Raw genomic sequence first — 25,205 nt, forward strand, 5'->3', positions numbered from 1 at the left:
AAGATTATATGATTCACTGCAAGAAATCCACTAAAGGCTTATTTTGATGTGTACATTTAATTGAAAAATATAGTATATACAGTAACCAGCAATCCAGTAAATAAATAAAAAAACATTCAACAACTTATTAAATGAAATGAAGATTTGAACAACACAAGCAACAAAAATGCAACACAAACAACACAAAAATGTCAAATGGGAGAGAATACAACTCCTTAACCTTAAAAAAGTGCACTAGAACAGCTCTAAATGAGCTACATAAACACTGTTCAACAGCCCCAAATGAGGTAGATATAAATATAGTTTTAATGACTTAAATGCTAAAATCCAAACGCTGGGCTTTCTTGATAGCAAAATCGTCAATCAAATGCTTGAAATCTAGTGTTAATGCCAACTTGTTTTCGATTGACAATATCGCAAGGTTGTTCAACCTCTCCTGAGACATTGTTGATCTCAAATAACTTTTGATAAGTTTCAGTTTGCTAAATACCCTTTCTCCGCCCGCAACGGTAACTGGGAGAGTGCAAAAAATCCTAAGGGCAATGCAAACCTCTCCAAAAATGCTCTGGAGTTGCATTTTATAAATTGCATTTAGGAGAGCAAGAGAGGTACAGTGAGAGGGGAAAGTGGCAGAAAATATCGAATTGAGATGCCTGACAAACTGAGGTGTGAGGTCCCTTATGTACTTAATTATCAATGGCTGACACACAGAAGCAACAGTACTGTCACTCAACTGCCCAACTTTAAGTATGGGAAATTCCTCTACAATATTTGCTGTGGTTTGGAACCGAGTGTCCAAGTCACTATCTGGTCCATGGCAGTGAAAAACACAGTGTTACGAAATGTTGTTTCTGTCCTGTCCTCCTGACCTGTTTCTTCAGGTGTCTCGTCATGGAACCTCTTCCTCCTCTTCTCGCGGCTAAGTTCTTTTTTAAATTGAGGTGGAACCCCCATTTGATTAGCAATCTATGATGCCTCAGAGAAGAGAGCGTCCCATCCATTTCTCAGAGCCTGCATGTCTTCATCAAGTGCATTTACATTAGCTGCCTCCACCTCAAGTGAGATTTTCCCTGACTGGAGTATCACATTCCTGTCATCAATGCATTGCAAAACTTTTAACCAAATGGTAAGAAGGACAATCGCATCAAATGACATGAAGTACTTCCTCAGACCAAAACATTCAGCTCTGGCCTCACTTGACAGACTGCATGAGCGAAGTATGGTGCCAAGGGCCTCAAGGACATCAGGCAAGTGCTTTGCAACAGGTTTAACAGCATCAATTCTGTCAGATAGGCTATGCAGAGAGCAGCCTGTTTGGTCTTTGTATATAGCCCATCGCTCTGGGCTTGCACTTACAAATGTATAAAGGCGATTGACGTAGCCAAAAAAAGTTGACACTTCAAGGCTTGACCCTGCAGCATGCACGCCTACAAGATTTAATGTGTGGGAGGCACAAGGTGAGAATGTTTTTTTCATATATTTGGGCTCCTTTTTTTTTTTTAAATATGTTTTTAGGGCATTTCTGCTTTATTGGGATAGAGACAGAAGAGATTGACAGGAAGGATGGGAGAGAGAGGAGGGATGACATGCAAGATAGGTTGAGGGTCGGAATCAAACCAGGAACCTTGCGATTAGTTGGTGAACGCATTAGTGTGCTACGCCACTAAGCACCCCCGACTTGGACTGCCTTGACGAGAGAGGCACTGAGAATGAGCGTGGAAACCGTGTGAACCACGCTAGACTTCGGCACGTTGCATCCGCAAGTGCCGCAACAATTTAACACTAATAAAATCTAAATTCTCAATAATAATTGTAACATGAAGCTAGACTACAAGATCATGAATGCAAGATGACAATATAGGAGCCACATAAAATTGAATCATGATTAATTGATTTTAATAACTATGATGCACAATAAATAGACACTGATGTTGAAAATGATGAGACTTATGATATGTGATAGGCTATAAATTATGAATTTGCAAAGGGCATCATTTAATGGCAATCCATAACTTGGATGATGATGATGACGAAGTTGAAGGACAATGACATTAAAATTATTATTGTGCTTTGGCCTACTAAAGGTTTCGAATGAATAAATGATGATACCGATGATTAGGCTGCACGAAGTTGTAATAATTAAGTGTCCAACTAATATAATAGTGCCGAAATATTTATAACTACGTATAATTTGTATAATTATTATTAATTTACTGCAATTGCTACACAATTAGTGATTTATCTACCACATGGATTCGCCCCCCCCAAAAATGTGTTTTATTTTACTCGAGCGGCCGCAGGCGGCCTTGATTTTCTAACCAAATATCTCAGTTGTAACACTGTAGTCACGAAAATGTCTGCACCGAAGGGTCCTCGTCTATTTAGCTTGGAGGAGGCAACCCTACTGTGCTATGAGAGTGAGACTGATTCTGTCTCTTTCCCCATGGAAAGTGATGATGACATTGTGAGTGAAAGTTTGTGGATATAGCCTAAGCCTTAGATCTCGTAGGGGAAGACCCCCTCTGGGTTGCTATCTAGCGGTTCATCGTTATCCTTCATCTAGCGGTTCTAGTATGTTCATCCAAGCTGAAGAGGGATTGCTGTTTTGGGGGGCAGAGATCACCCAGCACCGTAGTGGGGTTCGCATACGAAAGCTATAATCAGTGATTTCTCACCATATAGTTTTCACGAGGGTTACCTAAACTTGTCTTTGTGACTGTGTGATTTGGGACTGACGACGTTTAACTTCACAATCAATAGCAACACCTGTCTCATCATCATAGTCGAAAAGGGAGCACTGTTTTTTGGGGTGGAGAACAACGCAGTCAGGCTCGCATATGACGAGCTATAATCTCGAGTTGGAGTGATTCTCTCCATATAGTTTGACTGAGAAGTTCACTCAAATTATATTTATATCTGTGTGATTGTATATATGTTTTGTTTGGAAGGCTCACGTTCTATAACTATTCAGAAAAACTACCTCGCCAAAAGAGTGAGCGTTTATAGGCGGCAACTTTTGTGCTGCTGTGCTTTGGTGTCACTCAACGACTCCTCCTCTCTGTCTCACTATAACCATAATGTAATGATAAAAGATAGGTAGATAGCTAGCTAACTGTAATTCTACTCATTATTTATGACTGATGCCTTCAATCTGTAAACATTTATCAAATTTGAATAAAGCGTATGAAATAAGAAGTGTCATTGAATTAAAGAAGTCAGCATAAATATAAATATAATATAAATCATTCTGCCATAGACATGGTGTCATATTAAATAGGAGATTGTGGTCTTTAAAACTAAACAAACTTGTAATGGTCAATTTTCCTTCCTTTTTCCCCCCTTCTTCCTGTTTTAGAGCTATACTTGTTTGTTCATTTAACTGGGAATCCTCAGTAATCTACAACAGCATTGTAGAATTCTACTGGGGGCTAGAGGGATAAAGCTTTGAGAATTTGTGCGCCTATTTCTTTCAATAGTTAAAACTGATCAGTTGTGTGTCAAAATACCGTCTTGTTGTGCTTATAATTGTACTAATCGTATTGGAGAGTGGAGAGGGCCCAAAGGTAAATTTCTTCATGAAAGTATACATTGGAATGCATTTTTATGGTACACACTAAGCAACATAGCCTATTGATCTATGTCCTGGCTACTTATAATGGCCAAGTAATTCTGTACAATTTTCACCTTGATGTTGATGAGCTGTGCTAGCATTAGCCTATTGGCAATGTGAGTATTTGTAGTCTTGCATCTCAAATTGTAGGCATAGGCATATTTATTTACATTAGCCTACACATTGTTGAGTACACCGAAGTTAGAAGCATAATAATGTGCTGTGTCTGTATCATCTGTTTGTGGTCTGTTGCCAGCATTTCTTGCTGGCTGAGGGCTGAGGCACTTCCCGTGTGCTTCTCATCTTAGTACCCCCAGTGCCCGTGCTCGATTGGCAGAGGCCTACACGTTCCCATGAGCTTTGCGCTTGGTAACCCAGTATGGATGCTCGATTGGCAAAGGCCTGCCCAGGGGCTGCCTTTGGCTCACACGTTATTCTCACATTGTTCTAGACAAGAGCGAATACTGAGCATGTTCTGTGGGCGGACAGACAAAAATGGCGACAAGGAAGTATGCATTGCGTTGGCGGATTAGCGACACATGCTACTACAATTGAAATGAATTGGCTGACGTCAGACAATGTGTCCATTCTTCTACAGTCATTGATCGTGACCCAAGACATCCGATTACCATCAGGTTACATAGCCTACAGGCCTATATTTACCAACATTATGTAGATAACTGGTTGTGTTACACTCTGCTTGAAGATAACATATGCTATTGTAAGGGTTTGAAGGCTGCCGTTCGCATCTCCATGGTAGCAATTGGTCCCGCAAACACATTACCTTTGGAAGTCCTACACTGATGGCAACTTTGTATGCTAGGCTATATGACTTAATGACAGACAATGGTTTTTCAATAGTTCATGTATTCAGCTCGATTTATATGTTTTAGATTTGGCTAGAACAAGTTAAATAAGTTATAGTAAAAAGGTTCAAAGCTGCACTTGTAAAGCAACTAACTTAGTAATCACAATAAATCAATTGAATAAAGATAGTGCCTAGACACATTTTATTGTTACTTAAACCTGTATAATACCTGGTATAAGTATTACGAAACATAGCCTAATCTGAAATAATTATTTCTCTACGTACTCGTGAAACAAAATCAGTGCATATTTTGGACTTTTTGCACAACGGTTGGGTTGGGGTCGGTCATAAGGCAAGAGTCTGTGTCGGATCGGGTGTAATTGGTAGGCTATAGGCCTAATCTTCTTGAAATTGACAACTCTTTACCTACTGTAGATACACACATTAATTCAGAGGGCTTGGCATGCAAAGGGCCTACATTACATTTTGGGGAAAAATTAGGCCCATAGCCTATAAATAGAAAGCTCTTAAGATCTATCAAGTGGTGAAAGGAGCCAACTGAGATCCTTAACTGCATTGAAATAGAGTGTATAAATAAACCAGGTGCGGCGGCACGATTGGGCCACTTTGCTTATTGGCCCACCCAAAGAAATGTAGTTTTCGATGATCATGATAACCAATAATTAAATACGCTCCTTGTTGCCATACTGCGCTAGATAGTGTGTTGGTGGCTCATATAGGCCTATGGATGATAAATCCACTGGAGTTGAAGTTGAGGTATGCCTGTCAGGTGCAGGCATGAACTTGCAGCTCAATGTGTCCCCACGTCGACATACCTATCTCTGCCTGTCCAAACTCTCTATTTAACATAGGCGAGTGTATTTTCATGATAATCTGTCTAGCTTCTTCACAGTTATTAGCTTTATTGTTACTCGTACTACGCGAACGCTAGATCTATGATAAAGTAGCTAGCTTGCAATATCTACATAGCATACAGTAATGGTAAGTAAAATAGTAGGATGATTTGTAGTAAATCAAAGTTTTAATGACATGCAAAACACATTGTGTTTACAACATCTTTGTGTAGCTCGGTTGGTAGTTAAAACAACGACTGACTTCCTACATTAACAATCTGTTAACAGTCTGTTTACTATACCGTTGGCTCTTTAACCAACTTTTACCGTTTTAGTCTATCTTTAAAAAAACATAACAAATACATACATAGCCTACGGAATTTCTGAAATTGTGCATATATATATATTTACAATTACCTTCAAATACCTACTTAAAACATGTTTCTCACTTAAATTTGTAGACACGCCATAGTTTATGTGAATAAAAACATTCTAAAACTCTATTCTACCTCTTGTGTGGAAACCGCAATGATCACTAGGAACGGAAAGTATAGGAAAGTATGCTGACCAACATGCTTCGTTATTCAAACCTCCCAAGTATGTCAGGGGACCACAGTATGTACTTGACATTTAGGGGACTGTAGTTTGGAACAGCACTTGATCACATGACCGCACGTATCCGTACTTGGTATACGCTCTAGATAGAGCGCAAGAACGCATTTTGGAACGGATATTTCACGGCACTACTGTTCCATTCAACCCACGTGACAGAGGTGATCGCTACTTACATTTTGAGCCTACGTGGTTATTTTGTGGAATCTCGCCTGTTATCGTCCGACCGCCTGGACAAAGATAAATAGTTGTTACAAAAATGGACAACTCTGAAAAGGAAAAGGAAGCATCAGCTCTGATGACCGAAGCCGAAAAGAAAGTTAAATCATCTCAGTCGTTTTTCGGGGCGATGTTTGGGTGAGCATTCCAGTTAGCACGGTGTTAGCTAAAACTAGTAGCTAAGTTATCAAGCGGAAGAGCACAACATTAGAAGTTAAGTAGCAGTAGCAAGTTACCCAAGTAGCTGTCGTTTCGTAGTATTGACTCTACATCTAATCCCAGTATACAATTATGAGAGTTAATATAGATTGCGCACAACTGTGTGGAATTGCATGATGAGTCAGTGGATTTTCATTTCTAATGGCATGCATGCATGCATGCAGACACTGACACTGACAGTGACAGCATATAGCTAGCTACGCTTTTCCAGCCGTGATCAAGTTAGAACGTTTTAATAGTACAATAAATTCAAAAGATTATTGGGCGTCGGTTGTTTATTGCATAGAACACACTTTATACTGAACATAATTGTGTATTATCAACACAACAACTTGACATTACTTTGTGATTCAGCCGTCAGCTGATTTCGACATGATGACGTAGTGTACACTGTTGCCCCATTTGATCCTCTTTACCCACTTTGGCCTACTAAAAGTGTTGCGGAACACTTAACATTAGTTAACCCTATAACTGTGTAGTAACATTGTGATAAGTAAATAATTTCTATCAACATGTTGTTACATAGTCATTACATTAGATAATAACAAATCAAATCAGAGTTCTTAATGTGTTATACACAAGTGGAATAAGGAGCAGTCCTTTATACTCCATTACTATGCAATTGCACAGAAATTACCAATGTACTATTTAACAGCAAGTTAATACAATGTTTTTACTACGAGTGTAATTACAGAGTTACTACACAGAATAATATAGTGGCCACTAACTTGAATGTGAAGTGTGACCTAGTGTTTGTTCACTATTATTTGACTCTTTCTATGAGTTACTGCCATTACCAGTAAGATGCCGTTGATTGACGATATACTGTTTTGTTAATTATGTATTCAGGGGAGGAACACAAACCATTTGCATCAAATTAAACTTGTGAAGCGTTTTACATAGTTCTGAGATCACAAATTTTAGCAACATATGACCTGAGTAGTATATTTTCAACCAATTAATTTGCTTGCATAGACCCTATGCTCACTACAGTATGTCTCTTTCTCTCATGCAGAAGCTCCTCAAAGATGGAAGAGGCCTGTGACATGTATGCCAGGGCTGCCAATATGTACAAGATGGCCAAGAACTGGTGTGGTAATGTTGTCTTTTTGTGACTATGTATGTGATCAACTGTATAAGCTCTATATCTCTGTTGTGAGTAGCTGCTGTATTCTGATCAAATATGTCTGTTTCAGCTGCAGGAAATGCCTTCTCCCAGGCTGCACACCTTCACCTGCAAATGCAAAGTAAACATGATGCGGCCACAAACTTTATAGATGCTGGGAATGCATTCAAAAAAGCTGATCCACAAGGTATTTTTCATCATATCTACCATGACATATAACAATTAAAGTTGACTTGTTTTACCCTCCTAAGTCGACCATGTTGCCCGCAATGTGAGAGAACTAGCCGGACGTACTCAAGCCAAATGCGAGGCAGTAGAGGCTCCAGGTTATTTTTATTGGAATTTGACAACCCTCCTCGTTGTAAAACAATTTTACACTAAGACGTAGAGAACTTTAACTGCAGCAATCTAAAGACAACAAGTGCATCTAGTATGGAGTGACTGAAAGAGTTGGTGCTGAAGAAAATCTGCGATTTGCCATAGAAACTTGCTGTAAAAAGACATGGGTTTTTGCCTTCATGTGTCAAACAAGGAGGGAGGGACCTCCAAAGTCAAGTGGGCGTATCCGAGCAACAGTTTGACTTAAAAGAGGAACAGTCTTTTTAAACTGTGTTGTCAGGAGCAAGGCAATTCTGCCACTATGAGACTCGTGTCTGTGCGACCTTCACGGGCTGAGCAAAAGTGAGAGGTCATATTATCATGAATCTTTTTTAGATTTTTGCATTGATCATGTAATGTAAGATGGATTGGTGTAGTAGTTATTACCAAATTATATTAATAAATATATTAATTAATTAGTTTGATTTAACATCTTATGGAATTATCTCAATGATTGCAAATGCATCATAAATCCCCTAACAGTAAAAAGTATTACACTTGATCTTACAGTACCAGTCAAAAGTTTGGACACACCTTCTCATTCAATGGTTTTTCTTTATTTTTTTCTACATTGTAGATTAATATTGAAGACATCAAAACTATGAAGGAACACACATGGAATTATGTCGTAAACAAAAAGTGTTAAACAAACCAGAATATGTTTTATATTTTTCAAAGTAGCCACCTTTTGCTTTGATGACAGCTTTCCACACTCTTGGCATTCTGTCAATCAGCTTCATGAGGTAGTCACCTGGAATGGTTTTCCAACAGTCTTGAAGGAGTTCCCAAAGGTGCTGAGCACTTGTTGGCTGCTTTGGCTTCACTCTGCGGTCCAACTCATCCCAAACCATCTCAATTGGGTTTAGGTCGGGTGATTGATGGAGTGCTGCGTCAGATGACCTGGCCTCCACACTCTCCTTCTTGGTCAAATAGTCCTTACATAGCCTGGAGGTGTGTTTGGGGTCATTATCCTGTTGAAAAACAAATGATGGTCCCACTAAGCACAAACTAGATGGGATGGCATGTCGCTGCAGAATGCTGTGGTAGCCATGCTGGTTAAGTGTGCCTTGAATTTTGAATAAATCACCAACAGTGCCACCAGCAAAGCACCCCCACACCATCACACCTCTTCCTCCGTGCTTCACGGTGGGAACCACACATGTAGAAACCATCCGCTCACCTTTTCTGCGTTTCATAAAGACACGGTGGGTGGAACCAAAAATCTCAAATTTGGACTCATCAGACAAAGTACAGATTTCCACTGGTCTAATGTCCAGTTCCTTGTGTTTCTTGGCCCAAGTAATTCTCTTCTTCTTCTTGTTCTTCCTCAGTAGTGGCTTCTTTGCAGCAATTGGACCATGAAGGCCTGATTCACGCAGTCTCCTCTGAACAGTTGATGTTGAGATGTGTCTGCTACTTGAACTCTGTGAAGCATTTATGTGGGCTCTAATCTAAGGTGCTGTTAATTTGTGGTTTCTGAGGCTGGTAACTCTAATGAACTTATCCTCTGCAGCAGAGGTAACTCTTCCTTTCCTGGGGCATGAGAGCCAGTTTCATCATAGCGTTTGATGGTTTTCGCGACTGCACTTGAGGATACATTCAAAGTTCTTGAAATTTTCCGGATTGACTGACCTTCATGTCTTAAAGTAATGATGGACTATCGTTTCTCTTTACTTAGTTGAGTGGTTCTTGCCATAATATGGATTAGAACATTAGTCGAATAGGGCTATTCACTGTATGGAACTGTGTACCAACCCTACCTCTGCACAACACAACTGATGGTCTCAAACACATTAAGAAGGCAAGAAATTCCACAAATTAACTCTTGACAAGGCACACCTGTTAATTGAAAACCATTCCAGGTGATTACCTCATGAATCTGATTGAGAGAATGCCAGAAGTGTGCAAAGCTGTCATCAAAGCAAAAGGTGGCTACTTTGAAGAATCTAAAATATAAAACATATTCTGGTTTGTTTAACACTTTTTTGTTTACTACATATTTCCATATGTGTTCTTTCATAGTTTTGATGTCTTCAGTATTAATCTACAATGTAGAAAATAATAAATAAAAAAAAATAGAGAAAAACCATTGAATGAGAAGGTGTGTCCAAACATTTGACTGGTACTGTATGTTCATTGGATTGTTATGAAAAATAGATTTGAGAAAAATTAATGAAAGGCTGAAAATGGGGCTTCCTCATATGAGGGTTAAACAACCCATTTACAAGCATTTCATGCTGTTAAGGCTGTCTTTTTTACACTATATGCTGAAGTGTTTTTACAGTGCCCTGCATAAGCAATGGGTCAGTGAAGCATTTTGTTTTCTTTTGGCATTATACGTAGTAACTGTTTGATTTAAAATCCAAAAGTAATGGGACAATTGACTTGACAAGGGTTTCTGGTTAGTCATGTGTGTTCCGTCACATAATTTTTGAGAGAGCTGTCAATGTCAAGTATTGATTCTCGGCTTTGCATGTGCCTTTGGAGTCTTTGCTATTGATGTCTGTCAACATGAGGTGTCAATGTAATTCAAGGAAGCCATTATTAGGTAAAAAAAATCTTTAAAAACGCCAAAACCTTAGGCTTGCCAATATCAGCAGTTTGGAACATCATTAAAATGGAAAAAAGCAATGGTGAGCATAGCAATCGCAAACGGACTGGTAGGCCAAGGAAGACTTCTCCAGTGGATGACCAAAGAATGCTCACCATAATTAAGAAAACCCCCAAAACAACTGTCCCACAGGTCAGGAGTTAGGCGTGAATGTGTCAGTGACTACCATCCGCAGAATATGCCACTGGCCGAACTACAGAGGCTTCACTGCAAAGTGCAAACCACTAGTTATCCTCAAAAAGGATGGTCAGGTTACAGTTTGCTAAAAAAGCTGTAGAGGTCTGGAAAAAGTATTGTGGACAGATAAGACAAATATTATCATGTACTAGAGTAATTGCAAGAGGAAAGTTTGGAGGAAAAAGGATCTGCCCAAGAATTACAGCATACCACTTCACCTGTGAAACATGCTGGAGGGGATGTTATGGGTATGTATAGCTGCCACTAAAACTGCCTAACTTCTTTGATTGATGAAACTGCTGACGGCAGCAGCAGAATGCTGAAGTGTACAGAAACATCTTGTCTGTTCAAGTGCAAGCAAATGCCTCCAAATTCATTGGATGGCGCTTCATCATACAGTAAGACAATGACCCAAAACATGCCATAGCAACTAGGGGGGTTTTCAGGGCCAACAAATGGAAAGTTCTTCACTGGCCAAGTCAATCTTCAGATTTAAATAGAATTGAACATGCATTTAATTTCCTGATGATAAGATTTTAGGCAAAAAGACCTCAAAATAAACAACAGCTGATGATTGCTGCAGAGCATCGGCAGAGAAGATACCCAGTGCCCTCTGGGCGAATCTGACAATTCAGAATAGTGTCTCGTCCCCTTGCTTAATGCAAACTATTTCAATCATTTTCACGTTGTTATCCAGCAAATGTCATGACCTTGAAACTAGCAAAGCAGTGAAAGTGGTTGAATGTAGCTGTTATTTAGTATGGAAATGTTTGCAGAAACATGAACGTGGAAAAGAGACACTCACATTTGCTGAACCAAAAAATCCCCTCATTCCTTAAACAGAACTCAGACAAGGCTGTAATGTCAAACAGGAAGTTTACTAGGAAAAATCATCAGAATACATGTTACAAACTTATTTGCATACGATGGCTTCCGGTCTGCTTCCAGCACTGAGAAATGCTTGCGGCTTCCAGGCAGTAGGTAGCCAGTGAGCCACACACACAAGTCACAGGTTATACATTCACAGCAGTATTCAGACCCTTTGCTATGACACTCTTAAAATTAGCTAAAATGCAAAAATGTCATCAACAAATCACTCAAGTTGAATGCAAGGATAATAGTTCATAATTTTTTAATTAATATCTTTGTTTCTATAGGGTCTGAGATTTGCATAGAAATCAATTACACACTGTGTGGATCAGGTTGTTATTACAAACTGAGCAAATGGAGAGGAACAAAACTGCTCAGGAATGCGACCCTGAGGCCTGGGGACACTTAGAAAAATCTACAAAGTTGAATAGTGGAGAGGAAAAAGCACAGTCGATGGGACAACATCATCTCAGTCACTCTACAAAATTGGTCTGTAACCAAGTGATTTTGAAATTTACTGAAATTTCTAAAAACCTGTTTTTGCTTTGTCATTCTGGGGTATTGTCTGTGGATTAATAGCAAATTCTTTTAATTTAATCCATTTTAAATTGAGTCTATAACACAACAAAATGTGGAAAAAGTGAAGGGGTCTGAATACTTTCCGAAGGCACAGTAGATGCCCAGAAACAGCCAGAACATTTTGGAAAAGCAAATTCAGGCAGAAGGGCAGGGTCTTGGCACTTTCTGCCAATGCATCATAACTAATGATTCAGCATGGTTATTTAGTGACATTTAGTTCAAGGCTTAAAAGCTACATATTGCACATAAAATATTTTCTCTTTCCCCACAGAGGCCATACTCTGCTTGACCCGGGCCATAGAGATTTACACAGATATGGTAAGATTTGAACAGTGCACAATTTAATGCATGAATGAAACTGAAAACAATGGCTGTACTTGCAGTGCAGAGATTCATCGTGAACATAGTAATAAATGAACACAGTCATGTTTTACGGTTGTTCTGTAACAATACCATTCTTCCATTATTTAATGTATGTTCCCCCTTTTTCTTCTTTGATATATTAGGGGCGGTTCACCATTGCAGCCAAACATCACATAACCATTGCTGAAATATTTGAGACTGAACTGGTGGACATCAATACGGTCAGAGCAAACTGCAGTCATTTCACCCTCTATTTATCCTCATGCTTGACTACGCTATTAGTCAGATAATACTATCATATTGATATCCTGTATGGCCCTAAAGTGAATATCATGTCAACATAATTATTTATGAGTTTGTAAAAACAATTGATTACATTGGATATGCACATAGCAATGCATTTTGCAAGGGTATACATGGGTATATTGATTGAAATATTGTGTTTCTGTCTGCAGGCCATTGCTCATTATGAAAAGGCAGCAGACTACTACAAAGGAGAGGACTCCACCAGGTGGGCATAGATATATAGGATATAAACCCGTGCTCTTTGGCTTTTTTCTTTTTATTTGAGCACTGAGCGATTGTGCTGATATCTCTTTACCTGCCCTCTCAGCTCTGCCAACAAGTGCCTTCTCAAAGTTGCCACCTATGCAGCTCAGCTGGAGCAGTACCCAAAAGCCATTGAGATCTATGTACAGGTGAGCTCCAACATTTCATCAGGATGGATCATCTCGCAACATCAATTCTTATGGTATTACCAGCTGCTCCAGATAATTGTGTGGAGGAATTAGCAAATGTCCTTCAGCAACATCATTTGAACTCAAATCACACATTTGTCGTCACATTTTTAATGTTACAGATATCTCATGATAACAATATCATGTGTTTGTCTGTCTGGTTTGAGGTTGGAACCCACGCAATGGACAATACGCTGCTGAAGTACAGTGCTAAAGACTACTTCTTCAAGGCAGCTCTCTGTCACTTCTGTGTGGACATGCTGAATGCCAAAGTAAGTCTTCTATAGCGGGTATGGAGGTCTGAATACTGTTGATAATTAATTACTTGGAATTATTAATTTGGCTACTATTTCAAATGAATACTGTAATTACCTGAGGGCACCATTAAGAATTTTGAGCAGAGATTCTTAAGTTAAACTCTGGATTTGTTCTTTTACAGAGTAATTACTTCAACAGTCTCGTATCAAGAATCAGAATCAGAATTATTTTATTTGGCCAAGTATATTTGCACATACAGGAAATTGACTTGGTGAGGATGGTGCAGGGGACATAAAAAAATAAATAATAATAATAATATATATAAGCAAATATGAACACATTTACAAAATAGCAATAACAAATTTACAAAATAAAACAATAAAACAATACATTTTGTAGGCTCTGCGAGGCTAAGTGGCAATGAGGCTAGAGGCTGTAAAATGGGTATGGGGCATGTACACTATAAATTCGAATAATTTTAATAATTATAAATTACACTGTGTGTGTGTGTGTGACAGGGTTGGGGGTCAGTGAGAGGCAGGGAGCTTGTGTAATCTGAAGGGTATCATCAATTTGATGTCCATCAAATATCTTAGTAAGTTATGTAATTGTTCATAGAGCCAGCATTTGTCAAAGCAAGAGAAACAACACTTCTTTTTAAAGATGGAATTGTATTACTACACTAAGAAACACACAAGGAATTTGCAAAGATTGATAAAGGTGACTTAAATCATAATTGTAATGGTTTGAAGAAATATTGCAATGCCATAATAGTTTGTTGTCAAAAACAATTGTTGTCAATATTTATGGAATTAGATTCCAAGGCTTGTCGAACACACCCTCCTGGATGTTTTCAGTCATAGAGCTTGTTGTGCTGATGGTACCATGGTTGGATCTCTCCTTGGTAGAGCTGGGTTCGTCTACAGTTGTGCAGAGCTGGTCACTCATCCCGGAAGGGATAATCTCAGGACCCCCTTTGAGGGGATCATTCGAACAGAGTAAAGTCAGAGCCTCTCCAACTCATCTTGTACAAATGAAAAGTGCTTTAAAGATAAAATGTATTGTTATTTTCCAACTCTACTCTCTGCCACCCTAGCTTGCCCTGCAAAAGTATGAAGAAATGTTTCCAGCCTTTTCAGATTCTCGAGAATGCAAACTGGTGAAGGTAAGTGAATTTGTTGTGTTTTAGCACTTTATTAATCTTGTCCTTTTGTATCTTATACTCCTCACTATAAACAATCTGCTTCTCTACTTACTGTATCTTTGCTTCAGAGCTTAGTAATTACAATCTTGATATTTTATTACTTTTTTGATTATTCCTTTGTTTTTCACCAGAAACTTCTAGATGCTTATGAAGAACAGAATGTGGATGCTTATACAGATTCCGTGAGTGGATCTTATTACATGGTTTTTATTATATATTATTTATTATATATATACATATAGAGAAGGTATGGATCTTTTTTCTAAAATACCCCTGTCCCCTCTCTGTTGCCTTTCCTGACCCGTCCAATGGTGTTTGCCCCCCATATGTTATTGTGTCTAATACTCACTCTCCCCCACTCAGGTGAAGGAATATGACACCATTTCCAGATTGGATCAGTGGCTCACTACCATGCTTCTCCGCATCAAGAAAACCATACAGGAGGATGAGAGCGATCTTCGTTAATGACCTTACTACTCGCCTCAAACCTCAACCTCTTTCTGCATACCTACGTTCTGCCCTTAAATGCTCTCCTTTGTGCCTTTTTACTTTAAAAAAAATCATGCCTTTGTTATATTCCCTCACATTACTCGTCAACTCAGTGTTGATCAGTCACCAACTCTTTTGTGGGCCTCCCACAAAGTTCCGTGATTCACAGCTCAGCTACCCTCTCCTGTTTTGCTGAAGGAGCACCTCCATCAATAGTTGAGGTCTTTTCACTTGAAGTGTTCAGTCTTGAAAGTGGGAGAGAAGTGCCTTAAAGGTTAATCCAGCTAATCTACTTCAGAAGAACAGCTCTGTTGGAAATATCCCACTCTCTTGGGAATCCTCAAGAATGATGGATTGCTAGATTCGATTCGGTTCTTGATGGTGGCCTTGAAAAAGCATTATATATGTGCTTATTATCATAATAATGATGATTGTTACTAGTATAACCATACATATAGGGTGGTGTCACAGACAACACTGAGTAAGCCTGTTTCTGGACTAGAAAGCACTTTCAATATGGAGACTCCAAGGGCTTGTTTCCTAGTTTGGATAAAGATACCCCCCCCCCCCCCCCCAAACACACACACACCCACTCCATAACACTTACATGAATAAGGTGCCTAATTATCACATTTCTTTTACAAAATGGACAGTTTAAAAAAAATGGTTCAGATTTTACATTAAGTTGCCCCAATACCTGTGTAATAACGCTGTAATTACACTAGTAACAACATTGTATTAACATGCTATTACACAGAACATTGCATGAGCAGCTGGTGCCGTTCAAGATTAGGGAGGATGATTTTTTTTTAATGAATATGGCCTCATTTCTATTACAGCTTATTGGATGACTGCATTCATATTCCATTCACTCAGCTCAATGTAACATTGATGGGTTGAGGGTATTACATCCCCAGCCTGGGCATGATACTAGAATTTGCCCACAGTATAGTGTATATACCCATCATGAGGTTGCTACAACCTAGCCTTCACTTGAAAGTTAAGAACGCAGGTGCACAGGAGGACAGAGAGATTGGAGTTATCAAGGTGACTGTCACTGACTAATTCAATACTGCCTTGCACACAATTGCCTGGATCTAGCTGATCTGATCACCTGTACACACAGTTCACTTTCATAGCAGCCAAAGTAGCATTATCACTTTGCTTGTTGTATAATTCCTTCTCTCATCCACTCGCTCTTCTCTAACTTTTTCCTAGCCAGATGGCATCCTCCCCTATACAGTCCTATGGACAGAGTCAGTGACTGTCATGTATCGAAATAAAAATGACCCCACAGTTTGTAATAAAATCCTTCTTTCACTGACTCTAATGGTTTGTCAGGTGATTGTCCCCTTTGACAGGCTTCAAACTTGCAAAATTTGGCTTGCAAAGTAATTTAATAGCAAGTAAAGGGAGTTGGCGAGCTAACTTTGACCAAATCCCGAGTTGGAGCTAAAGTTAGCTCGATGACTCCCTTAGCTCGGTTCGTAGTATACCCTTCGAGTAGTTGAAAAGTGTGTTTATTTATTTTTTGGAAGGCACATTTGGTAAGCTTTATGCCCGCCGAAGAAGGCAATCACCAGAAGAACAATTAGTGAGTGAAAGAAGGATTGTATTACAAACTGTGGCTTGGCAGGGTCATTTTTATTTTGATACATGACAAAGTGTATCTGTCCATAGGACTATAGAAGAGGATGCTATCCGGCTAACCTTATCCCTTCACCAGGGAACTTAAGTGCATAACAGCTGTCTACACCACTACAATAACCGCTACACAGCATACACCGTTGTCACCATATGAACAATAGTTAAGAAACTGAGAACTAACATGCTTAACCTACAATTTCAATCAATGTTTACAATTACGGAAACAGCAAGCAGTTACACCAGCGGGCTCTGGTAGCAATAAATTAATAAAACCAAAAGCTTACCTTGAATCAGAGAAGTTGCAGTTAGATAACCTAACCTAAGCTAGCTAACGAACATAAAATGCTTACTTCTATGAGTCAGGTTGTTGAACTGTTTAGAACCACTGTTGAAACAACTACTATCTGAGCCGATTTGTTTTGTTTGTGAGCTGTTTGAGTGCATTTTGTGCAGCAGAATCGAGCAGATTTACAGTTTTTGTACAGAAGGTTTTATTTTTATTTTATTTAATCAAACTTCAAGGAAAACCATCCTCCTTTTCCACAATGGACCAGCCTCCACTGGTACATTGGTAATTGTATAGTAATGGAGTTGGGCGATTTGTTATTACACAAGTGGAATAAGGACTGTTATACAATGTTACTACAGTAATTATGGTATTACACATATACAGGGGCAACTAAATGTAAAGTGTTACCAAAGAATGAATGATGTATTGCAGTGTTTCATTCCAGTTTTATGAAGTTCTCTTTTTATCTTAAATATGCTTTTGTTTAATCTCTCTTTAATCTGCATTGTATTCAAAGATACTACCGGAAACTATTTTTATTGTAAGCTATAGATTTAAACATTTTTGTTATGAAAGATGGACAAGCTTTTGATTAAATTGAGGAAGTCTGTTTAGTCACTACAATGAGCATCACTCTCTTGTTCCTCAGTTTTAGGGCCTGTTTGTATAAGTAGAATTGTCACAACAGATGATGAGAGTACAGTGCTGTTCTCTTCGTGGTCTATTGAAAATTAAATATATGAATATTTCAATAAACTGCATCAGATTTGATTTTTCATGTTTTTTCCCCTATATTTCCTAAACTTTCATTACCAAATGCTCAACCTATTTAGTAGCCTCAGGATGCACAATTTAGTATATGTAAAATGTTAGGATATCATATTATATTCGCCTTTACATATACAGTGGAACCTCGAGATACGAATGCCCCAATATACGAATGTTTTGAGTTACGAATTGAAATTTCGTAGAATTTGTGCTCTGAGATACGAATGAAAATTTGAGATACGAATCCTTTTTTTTCGCGAGAAGTGGCAGCCGCCTGCACACGAACCCTTTTTTTTTATTTTTTATTTGAGATACGAATGTTTTGATTTACGAAAGAAGTCTCGGATCGGATTAAATTCGTATCTCGAGGTTCCACTGTAGTATGATTTCACTGCAGACTAATCCATAAGTAAATCCGGATTTTAGCCCCACAATTCAATGTAGCAGGTGAGGGCAGGCTGTCATGCACAACATGGTTGAGCTACAGGTTTCTCAGGATGAATGAGGTGTGGTATGTTGAAATGTGTGGCTAACTGCATACATGTTACTAAACATAGGCTCTAAATACTATGTAGTGGTATGGTTAGTATGTATCAGATACTTTGAGGCAACAGTAGGCAGTATGAGGTTTTGGTCATGGCCATATTGTTTTTCTCTGGCTGGTGGTATTGTAAAAGAGTGCATGTCCCTAATTAATGAGGGAGAATTGGTAGCCAACTGCACTGCAATTATTGGTTCAGCAAGTCCAGCGAGAAAATAAGTTCCAAAAGAAACTTCATGGGCTTGCAAAGTCTTATTTTGGTAGTAGAAAAAGCTTAAAGATGTTTTGGATGATGGATAGATAGATTTGCTGGGAAGTTGAAAGAAAGTGAGAGTAGCAGATAAAGTTAAAGATGGTTTGGTTGGCCGGATGAATGGTTGGTTGGATAGATTAATTGATAGATGTTAGATCTATAGATAGATCTATACAGTAGATGAGAGAAGATTAGATTGATTGGTAGGTAGACGGATAAAGTTAGATAGATGAGGGAAAGATAGATGACAGGAGGATAGATAGATGAGAGAAGCTTAGATATATAGATAAATGAGAGGTATTATGGTAGCAGATAAAGTTAAGTTAAAGAAGTTGGTTGGATGGGTGGATGGATGGGTGGTTGGATGGATGGTTTAGTATTTGGTTGACAATACTTTGTATAGAATAACTTCCTGAAGTCTGCGATCCATTGTCCCCACCAGATGCTGGGTATCTGGTGATGTAATGCCAGGCCTGTCTTTATTTATTTTATTGTATTTATTTAACCTTTATTTATACAGGGGAAATACACTGAGACCAAGGCATCTTTTGCAGATGCACTCTGTCCACAATATTTACACAAAACAATACATAATACAAAAATACAACACAGTTCAATACAGAAATCAATACATCATATAAAACCACAATATTAGAAGAAACAATCACATCTTTCACAAAGGAGGTCCACAGTTAACACCCTAAATTGCCCAAGCGGCACCAGAACATCCAACAGATTTTTTTTCTGTAGATTGTTCCAGCAGTTAGGTGCACCATAACTAAAAACAGATTTACCCAATCGTGTGGAGACCCGGGGAACCTCAAGAGTTAACCAATTCCGAGAGCGGGTTAGGTAATTTATGTCCTTGAATTTTAATAATGAGATTAGGTAAGCTGGGAGTTAATGCAGTATTTTGGTAGATGATATCACCATAATCATGTACTGGCATGAAAGTTGAGTGCTTTCTGCTGTTCAGGGAAAGGCACAATCTATTCCTATAAAAGAAACTCACCTTACATTTTTGCTTTTTAACAAGCTCATCCGTATGTTTTCTGAACATCAAGTCTTTGTCAAACCAAATGCCCAGGTATTTATAAGCGGGGACACGCCCAATGGGGGCACCACCCAAAGTACATACAATGCCTTCGGAAAGTATTCAGACCCCTTCACTTTTTCCACATTTTGTTGTGCTATAGACTCAATTTAAAATGGATTTAATTAAAAGAATTTGCCATCATTCCACACACAATACCCCAGAATGAAATTTATTAAACTTGACTGTGGGGGGACATGCAGCGTTCGGCCTGTAGAGGGAGCTACAGGACCGTGGCCAGGGTTGTGTCGGCGAGGCTTCGTTGCACACCTGTTGCAAATGAAGCCTCGTTGGCTAGTGCTTAAGATGTGTGTGCCTCTGCTTTTTCAGTAGGTGGGCTGGGAACGGCGGAGCAGAGAAGGACGACTGGAAAGTCAGAGCGATATGTTACGAGTTGTGAAATTACAAGAACTGTCTTAATAAACGGGTTATTCCCTCACCCACACACTGCGTCTGCCTCTGACCATCGAACATTGTTACATTGACATACAGAAATACCTCATGTACATAAGTATTCAGACCCTTTGCTATGACACTCTTAAAATATACGTTGAATTGAGTCCATCTTAATGCAAGGATAATAGTTTATGTAATTTTGGAATTAATATCTTTGTTTTTATGGGGGTCTCTGTTTTGCATAGGAATCAATTACACACTGTGTGGATCAGGTTGTCATTACAAACTGAGCAAATCGAGAGGAACAAAACTACTCAGGAATGCTATCCTGAGGCCTGGGGAGACTTAAAAAAAATCTGCAAATTTGAATGGCGGAGAGGAAAAAGCACAATCGATAGGACAACATCATCTCAGTCACTTTACAAAATTGGTCTATAACCAAGTGGCCAAAAATAATCCCTTAATGGAAAATAATCTCTCTCATATCCAATTGTGTTTGCAACAATGAATTCAAGGAATACAGCAAAGAAAGTGGCTGGAACTGTGTTTATTTGTTTTTACTACAAAGCATTAAGTTTGGTGCAAATCCAGCATATGCAATACAGTTTCTACACCATCTCTCGTGTGAAGAATAGTGGTAGCTGCATCAAGTTATGGGTATTTGTCACTGTTTGTCACTGGCAGGGACTGGGGAGTTTGTCAGGATCAAGATAAAACTTATGAAATTTGCTGAGTTGTATGATGGAAATCTTTCAGTGAACAACAATAAACAATGTTTGGTCTCAGTTGAGAGTTTTAATGCATGTACAAAGTTTAAACAATTCTGCTTACGGCCGGATCAGCATTCCTTCACCAACAGTGTGGATTCAGATACTGATGCTGTGGCTGAGGAGAGGACCGTCCTTAACTCCAATGCTTGTACGTCATAGGTCTAGGGGTAAACATATCTTGCACCTGTTTGCTGATAAAGAAGCTGGGAAAGAAGCGTAGGCGTTGTGAGCTACTATCTCAAACCTCAGCCTGCAGTTAGGAGTGTTCCAAGGTCACATAACATCTTTGATACAAGAGAAGGAGCAGTCGGTTTTGGTTCTTCCTCAGTCACATAATTAAGAATAACAAAGTACATTGGGTCACAGAGAGGTCAATACATTTCATATATGACTTAAGCAAAATAGTACAAATATATTTTTTGCCATTACAGTTGTTAGTGACATCCTTATCCACACAGTGTGCAATTGATTCCTATGCAAATCAGAGACCCTATAAAAACAAAGATATTAATTCCAAAATAACATGAACTATTATCCTTGCATTAAGATGGACTCAATTCAACTTATTGAGTGATTTGTTGATTACATTTTTGCATTTTAGTGTCATAGCAAAGTGTCTGCATACATATGTACATGAGGTATATCTGTATTTAATTTTTAATAAATTTACTGAAATTTCAAAAAACATGTTTTCATGTTCAATGTCATTCTGGGGTATTGTGTGTGACAAAACGACACAACACGACAAAATGTGGAAAAAGTGAAGGGGTCTGAATGCATAAATGAGATACATTTTTCTGTGATTTGGTAAATAACATATTTTGTCTTTCCAGCATTAGGCACCAACCTCAGCCCAACAAATGCTCTCTGCGGGACAGTGAATGCAGACTATAGCTCAGAAAGAGCCTGGTCAGTTGTGGGGGAAATACAGTACAACAGTGTCATCGGCATATAGATGCAGTACAATTGCTATATAGATGCAATTACAATTATTTACAGACAATCCAATATTGTTGATGTAAATAGTAAAAAGAACCGGACCAAGAATTGATCCTTGTGAAACACCCTTTGTTATGTCCAGAAAACCTGATTTAACACCATCAGTTAAGACACACTGTGTTCTGTCCATTCAATAATTTTAAAACTATCTGCATGAAGCCTGATCCAGGCCTATTTCAGACTGAATGAGTAGGGAATAGTCGAGCGTATTGAATTCCTTGGAGAGATCTATAAATAAGACAGCACAATATTTTTTTCTAATCTAGGCAATTTAAAACATAATTTAAGACAAGTGTAGACACTGAAACTGTGCTATGACCAGGTCTAAAGCCAGATTAGTGCACATTTAGAATAGAATGCGAAGATAAAAATGTTCTTAGCTGGGAGTTGACCAGGGACTCTAATACTTTGAAAAGGCAAGGTTGCTTGGATATTGGGCGGTAGTTATCTATGTCGAGGGGTCACCACATTTATGGAGAGGGAGCACATGGGTCATGAGCTCATGGCTGCATTCCAAACCTTTGGGATAGTACCTGAAATAACGTCAGAAAAAAATATGTATCAATGACTCTCTCTGTCCACAGATCTCAAGGCCGGCACCATCCGCTCCACGCACTCCCTGGCTGTCTGAAACCCTGCAAGCTTGTAGAATAGGGCTCCGGGCAGCTGAGAGGAAATGGAGAAAATCTGGCATTCCTGATTATCTAGACTCTTATCTCTCTCTCCTCCTCAACTACACCTCACCTGCATCAGCTGCTAAAGCCTTATACTACCATTCCAAAATTCAATCCTCTGTCTCTGACCCAAGGAAACTTTTTTCCACATTTTCCTCACTCCTCAACCCTCCTCCTCCCCTTCCTCCCTCCTCTCTGTCTGCCGATGACTTTGTCACCTACTTTGAAAAGAAGGTTGATGACATTAGCAGCTCCTTCCCTCTACCTCTCGACAACAATGCTACCTCTCCTCCCAAACCCACTGCGCAACTCCCAGTCCCTGGTTTAGCAGATTTCTCCCCCCCTCTCCCCTGAGGATGTTCTAAAGCTGGTCACATCCAAGTGGGCAACCACCTGCCCCCTCGATCCTATCCCCTCCCCCTTTCTCCAATCCATCTCCAAAGACCTCCTTCCGTTCCTTACCACCTTAATCAATTCCTCTCTATCCACAGGATCTCTCCCAGCTGCCTTCAAGACAGCTAGAGTCAAGCCTCTTCTCAAGAAACCAACTCTTGACCCGTCTGCTATCCATAACTACAGACCGGTATCCCTTCTCTCCTTCTTATCTAAAACCCTTGAACGTGCTGTCTGTAACCAACTATCTAACTACCTCCTTCAAAACAACTTCCTTGACCCTCACCAATCCGGCTTTAAAGCTGGGCACTCTACTGAAACTGCTCTCCTCGCTGTCACGGAGGCTCTCCACTCCGCTCAAGTTCCTCCCTCTCCTCTGTTCTCATTCTTCTGGACCTGTCTGCTGCATTTGACACAGTAAACCACCCAATCCTTCTCTCCACCCTCTCAGAATTGGACATCTCTGGCTCTGCACTCTCCTGGTTTGCATCCTACCTGGCCGATCGCTCCTACCAGGTGACGTGGAGAGGATCACTGTCCTCTCCACGACCCCTCACCACTGGTGTCCCCCAGGGCTCTGTCCTTGGGCCTTTACTGTTCTCTCTCTATACCAAATCTCTCGGCTCTGTAATTTCTTCACATGGTTTCTCCTACCACACCTACGCAGATGACACTCAACTTTTTCTCTCCTTCCCCCCCTTCTGACTCACAGGTGGCAACACGTGTCTCGGCATGTCTTGCAGACATTTCTGCTTGGATGTCAGCCCACCACCTAAAGCTCAACCTTGACAAGACTGAGCTGCCCTTCCTCCCAGGGAAAGCCTGCCCTCTCCAAGACTTCTCCATCACAGTAGAAAACTCTACTGTGACCTCCTCCCATACAGCCAAGAACCTTGGGGTGATCCTTGACAACCGCTGGATCACCGTATCCTGTGTGGCGAACATCACAGCGACAGCACACTCCTGTAGATTCTTCCTCTACAACATCAGAAGGATACGTCCATTCCTCACCAGAGAAGCAGCACAACTTTTGGTCCAAGCACTTGTAATTTCTCACCTTGACTACTGCAATGCACTCTTGGCCGGACTCCCTGCCTCCTCCATCAGGCCTCTGCAGCTCATCCAGAACGGTGCTGCTCGTCTGTTGTTCAATCTCCCCAAATTCTCCCATGTCACGCCCCTCCTCCGCACCCTCCACTGGCTCTCGGTAGCAGCTTGCATCAAATTCAAGACCCTGGTGCTTGCCTACCGGGCGGCAAAGGGAACAGCCCCTCCCTACTTGCAAGCAATGGTTAGCCCCCAAACCCCTGCAAGATCACTCCGCTCCTCCACCTCGGCTGCCCACCTGGCATCGCCACCTCTACGTGGATGCAGTGGCCGTGCTACTCGGTCACGGCTTTTCACTGTCCTGGCGCCCCGTTGGTGGAATGAGCTTCCCACAGCGGTCAGGACTGCAGAGTCACTTCCGATCTTCCGCCGTAGATTGAAAACCCATCTCTTCAAGCTACATCTTAACAGTCCCTCCTAAAGACCGCTTCACCCTCACTACCCCCCCTATACTAACCCTAACCCCAAGACCTCTTCTCCCCTGCTACCCCCCTGTACAAGTTCTCTCCTGCTAATAAAATATATATTTTTTAAAAATTGCCTACTGGCATTAAGACTGCCAATGGCCCCTGGTGTGAGCATTGATTACTTTGTCTTATGATGACTGTTGGATAGATGATTGACTTACTTAAACAAATGTATTTGTTGTACGTCGCTTTGGATAAAGGCGTCTGCTAAATGCCATAAATGTAAAAATGTAAAAATGACTCAGCAATCAGGGGGGCCTGAAAGCTGCAATAGGCCTGGATCAAGCAGATCAGCCCCAATGGATTTTTTTACATACATTTTAAGCAGGGCATCTAGTACATTACAAGTGGAAAATGGTTGAAATGAAAACAGAGTTGTTGGCTGATCTTTCATCGAGCCAACTGGGGGCCAGGAGATGGGAGCGTAGTCGACCGTCTGTGACCAGGGTCAGCCAAACCACCATTTCTTTCAAATAAAAAGCCTGTTGAGATAAAATGCTGGCATTACTTATCTAAATTTTCTCTGTAGTGTGGCCAGAGTTTGACAAAACCTCTTTATGTAGGGATGAAGAGGAATTTCCATGCTTCAGCTCATTCATTGTTTTCCAAAATGTTTTAGGATCACCAGCAGAATCCGAGATAGCACTTAGAAAGTAGCTTGATTTAGCTTTCTCAATTGATAAGTTACATCTAT

The 25,205-nt window shown here is 39.9% G+C and overlaps 1 protein-coding gene across 1 annotated transcript; it reads left to right on the forward strand.

The window, feature by feature from the left end:
• Positions 1 to 6,046: 6,046 nt before the first annotated feature.
• napab (N-ethylmaleimide-sensitive factor attachment protein, alpha b) lies at positions 6,047 to 17,821 on the forward strand. The gene is made up of 11 exons (XM_083694448.1): positions 6,047 to 6,241; positions 7,338 to 7,417; positions 7,519 to 7,635; positions 12,335 to 12,381; positions 12,570 to 12,647; positions 12,882 to 12,937; positions 13,040 to 13,124; positions 13,331 to 13,435; positions 14,518 to 14,586; positions 14,757 to 14,807; positions 14,989 to 17,821. Exons 1-11 carry the CDS (start codon positions 6,144 to 6,146, stop codon positions 15,088 to 15,090), a joined length of 888 nt encoding a protein of 295 aa, XP_083550574.1. The 5' UTR covers positions 6,047 to 6,143; the 3' UTR covers positions 15,091 to 17,821.
• The last annotated feature ends 7,384 nt before the right edge of the window (positions 17,822 to 25,205 follow it).

The sequence above is a fragment of the Argentina silus genome, assembly GCF_951799395.1.
Source record: "Argentina silus genome assembly, chromosome: X".
NCBI lineage: Eukaryota > Metazoa > Chordata > Actinopteri > Argentiniformes > Argentinidae > Argentina > Argentina silus.

What these genes read in the sequence shown, in the direction of transcription:
- napab (XM_083694448.1), top strand. Translation starts at nt 6,144, where the DNA reads ATGGACAACTCTGAAAAGGAAAAGGAAGCATCAGCTCTGATGACCGAA. An exon ending in CAAAAAAGCTGATCCACAAG is followed by an intron (nt 7,636 to 12,334) that starts GTATTTTTCATC and finishes CTTTCCCCACAG; the next exon opens with AGGCCATACTCTGCTTGACC. An exon ending in TAGAGATTTACACAGATATG is followed by an intron (nt 12,382 to 12,569) that starts GTAAGATTTGAA and finishes TTGATATATTAG; the next exon opens with GGGCGGTTCACCATTGCAGC.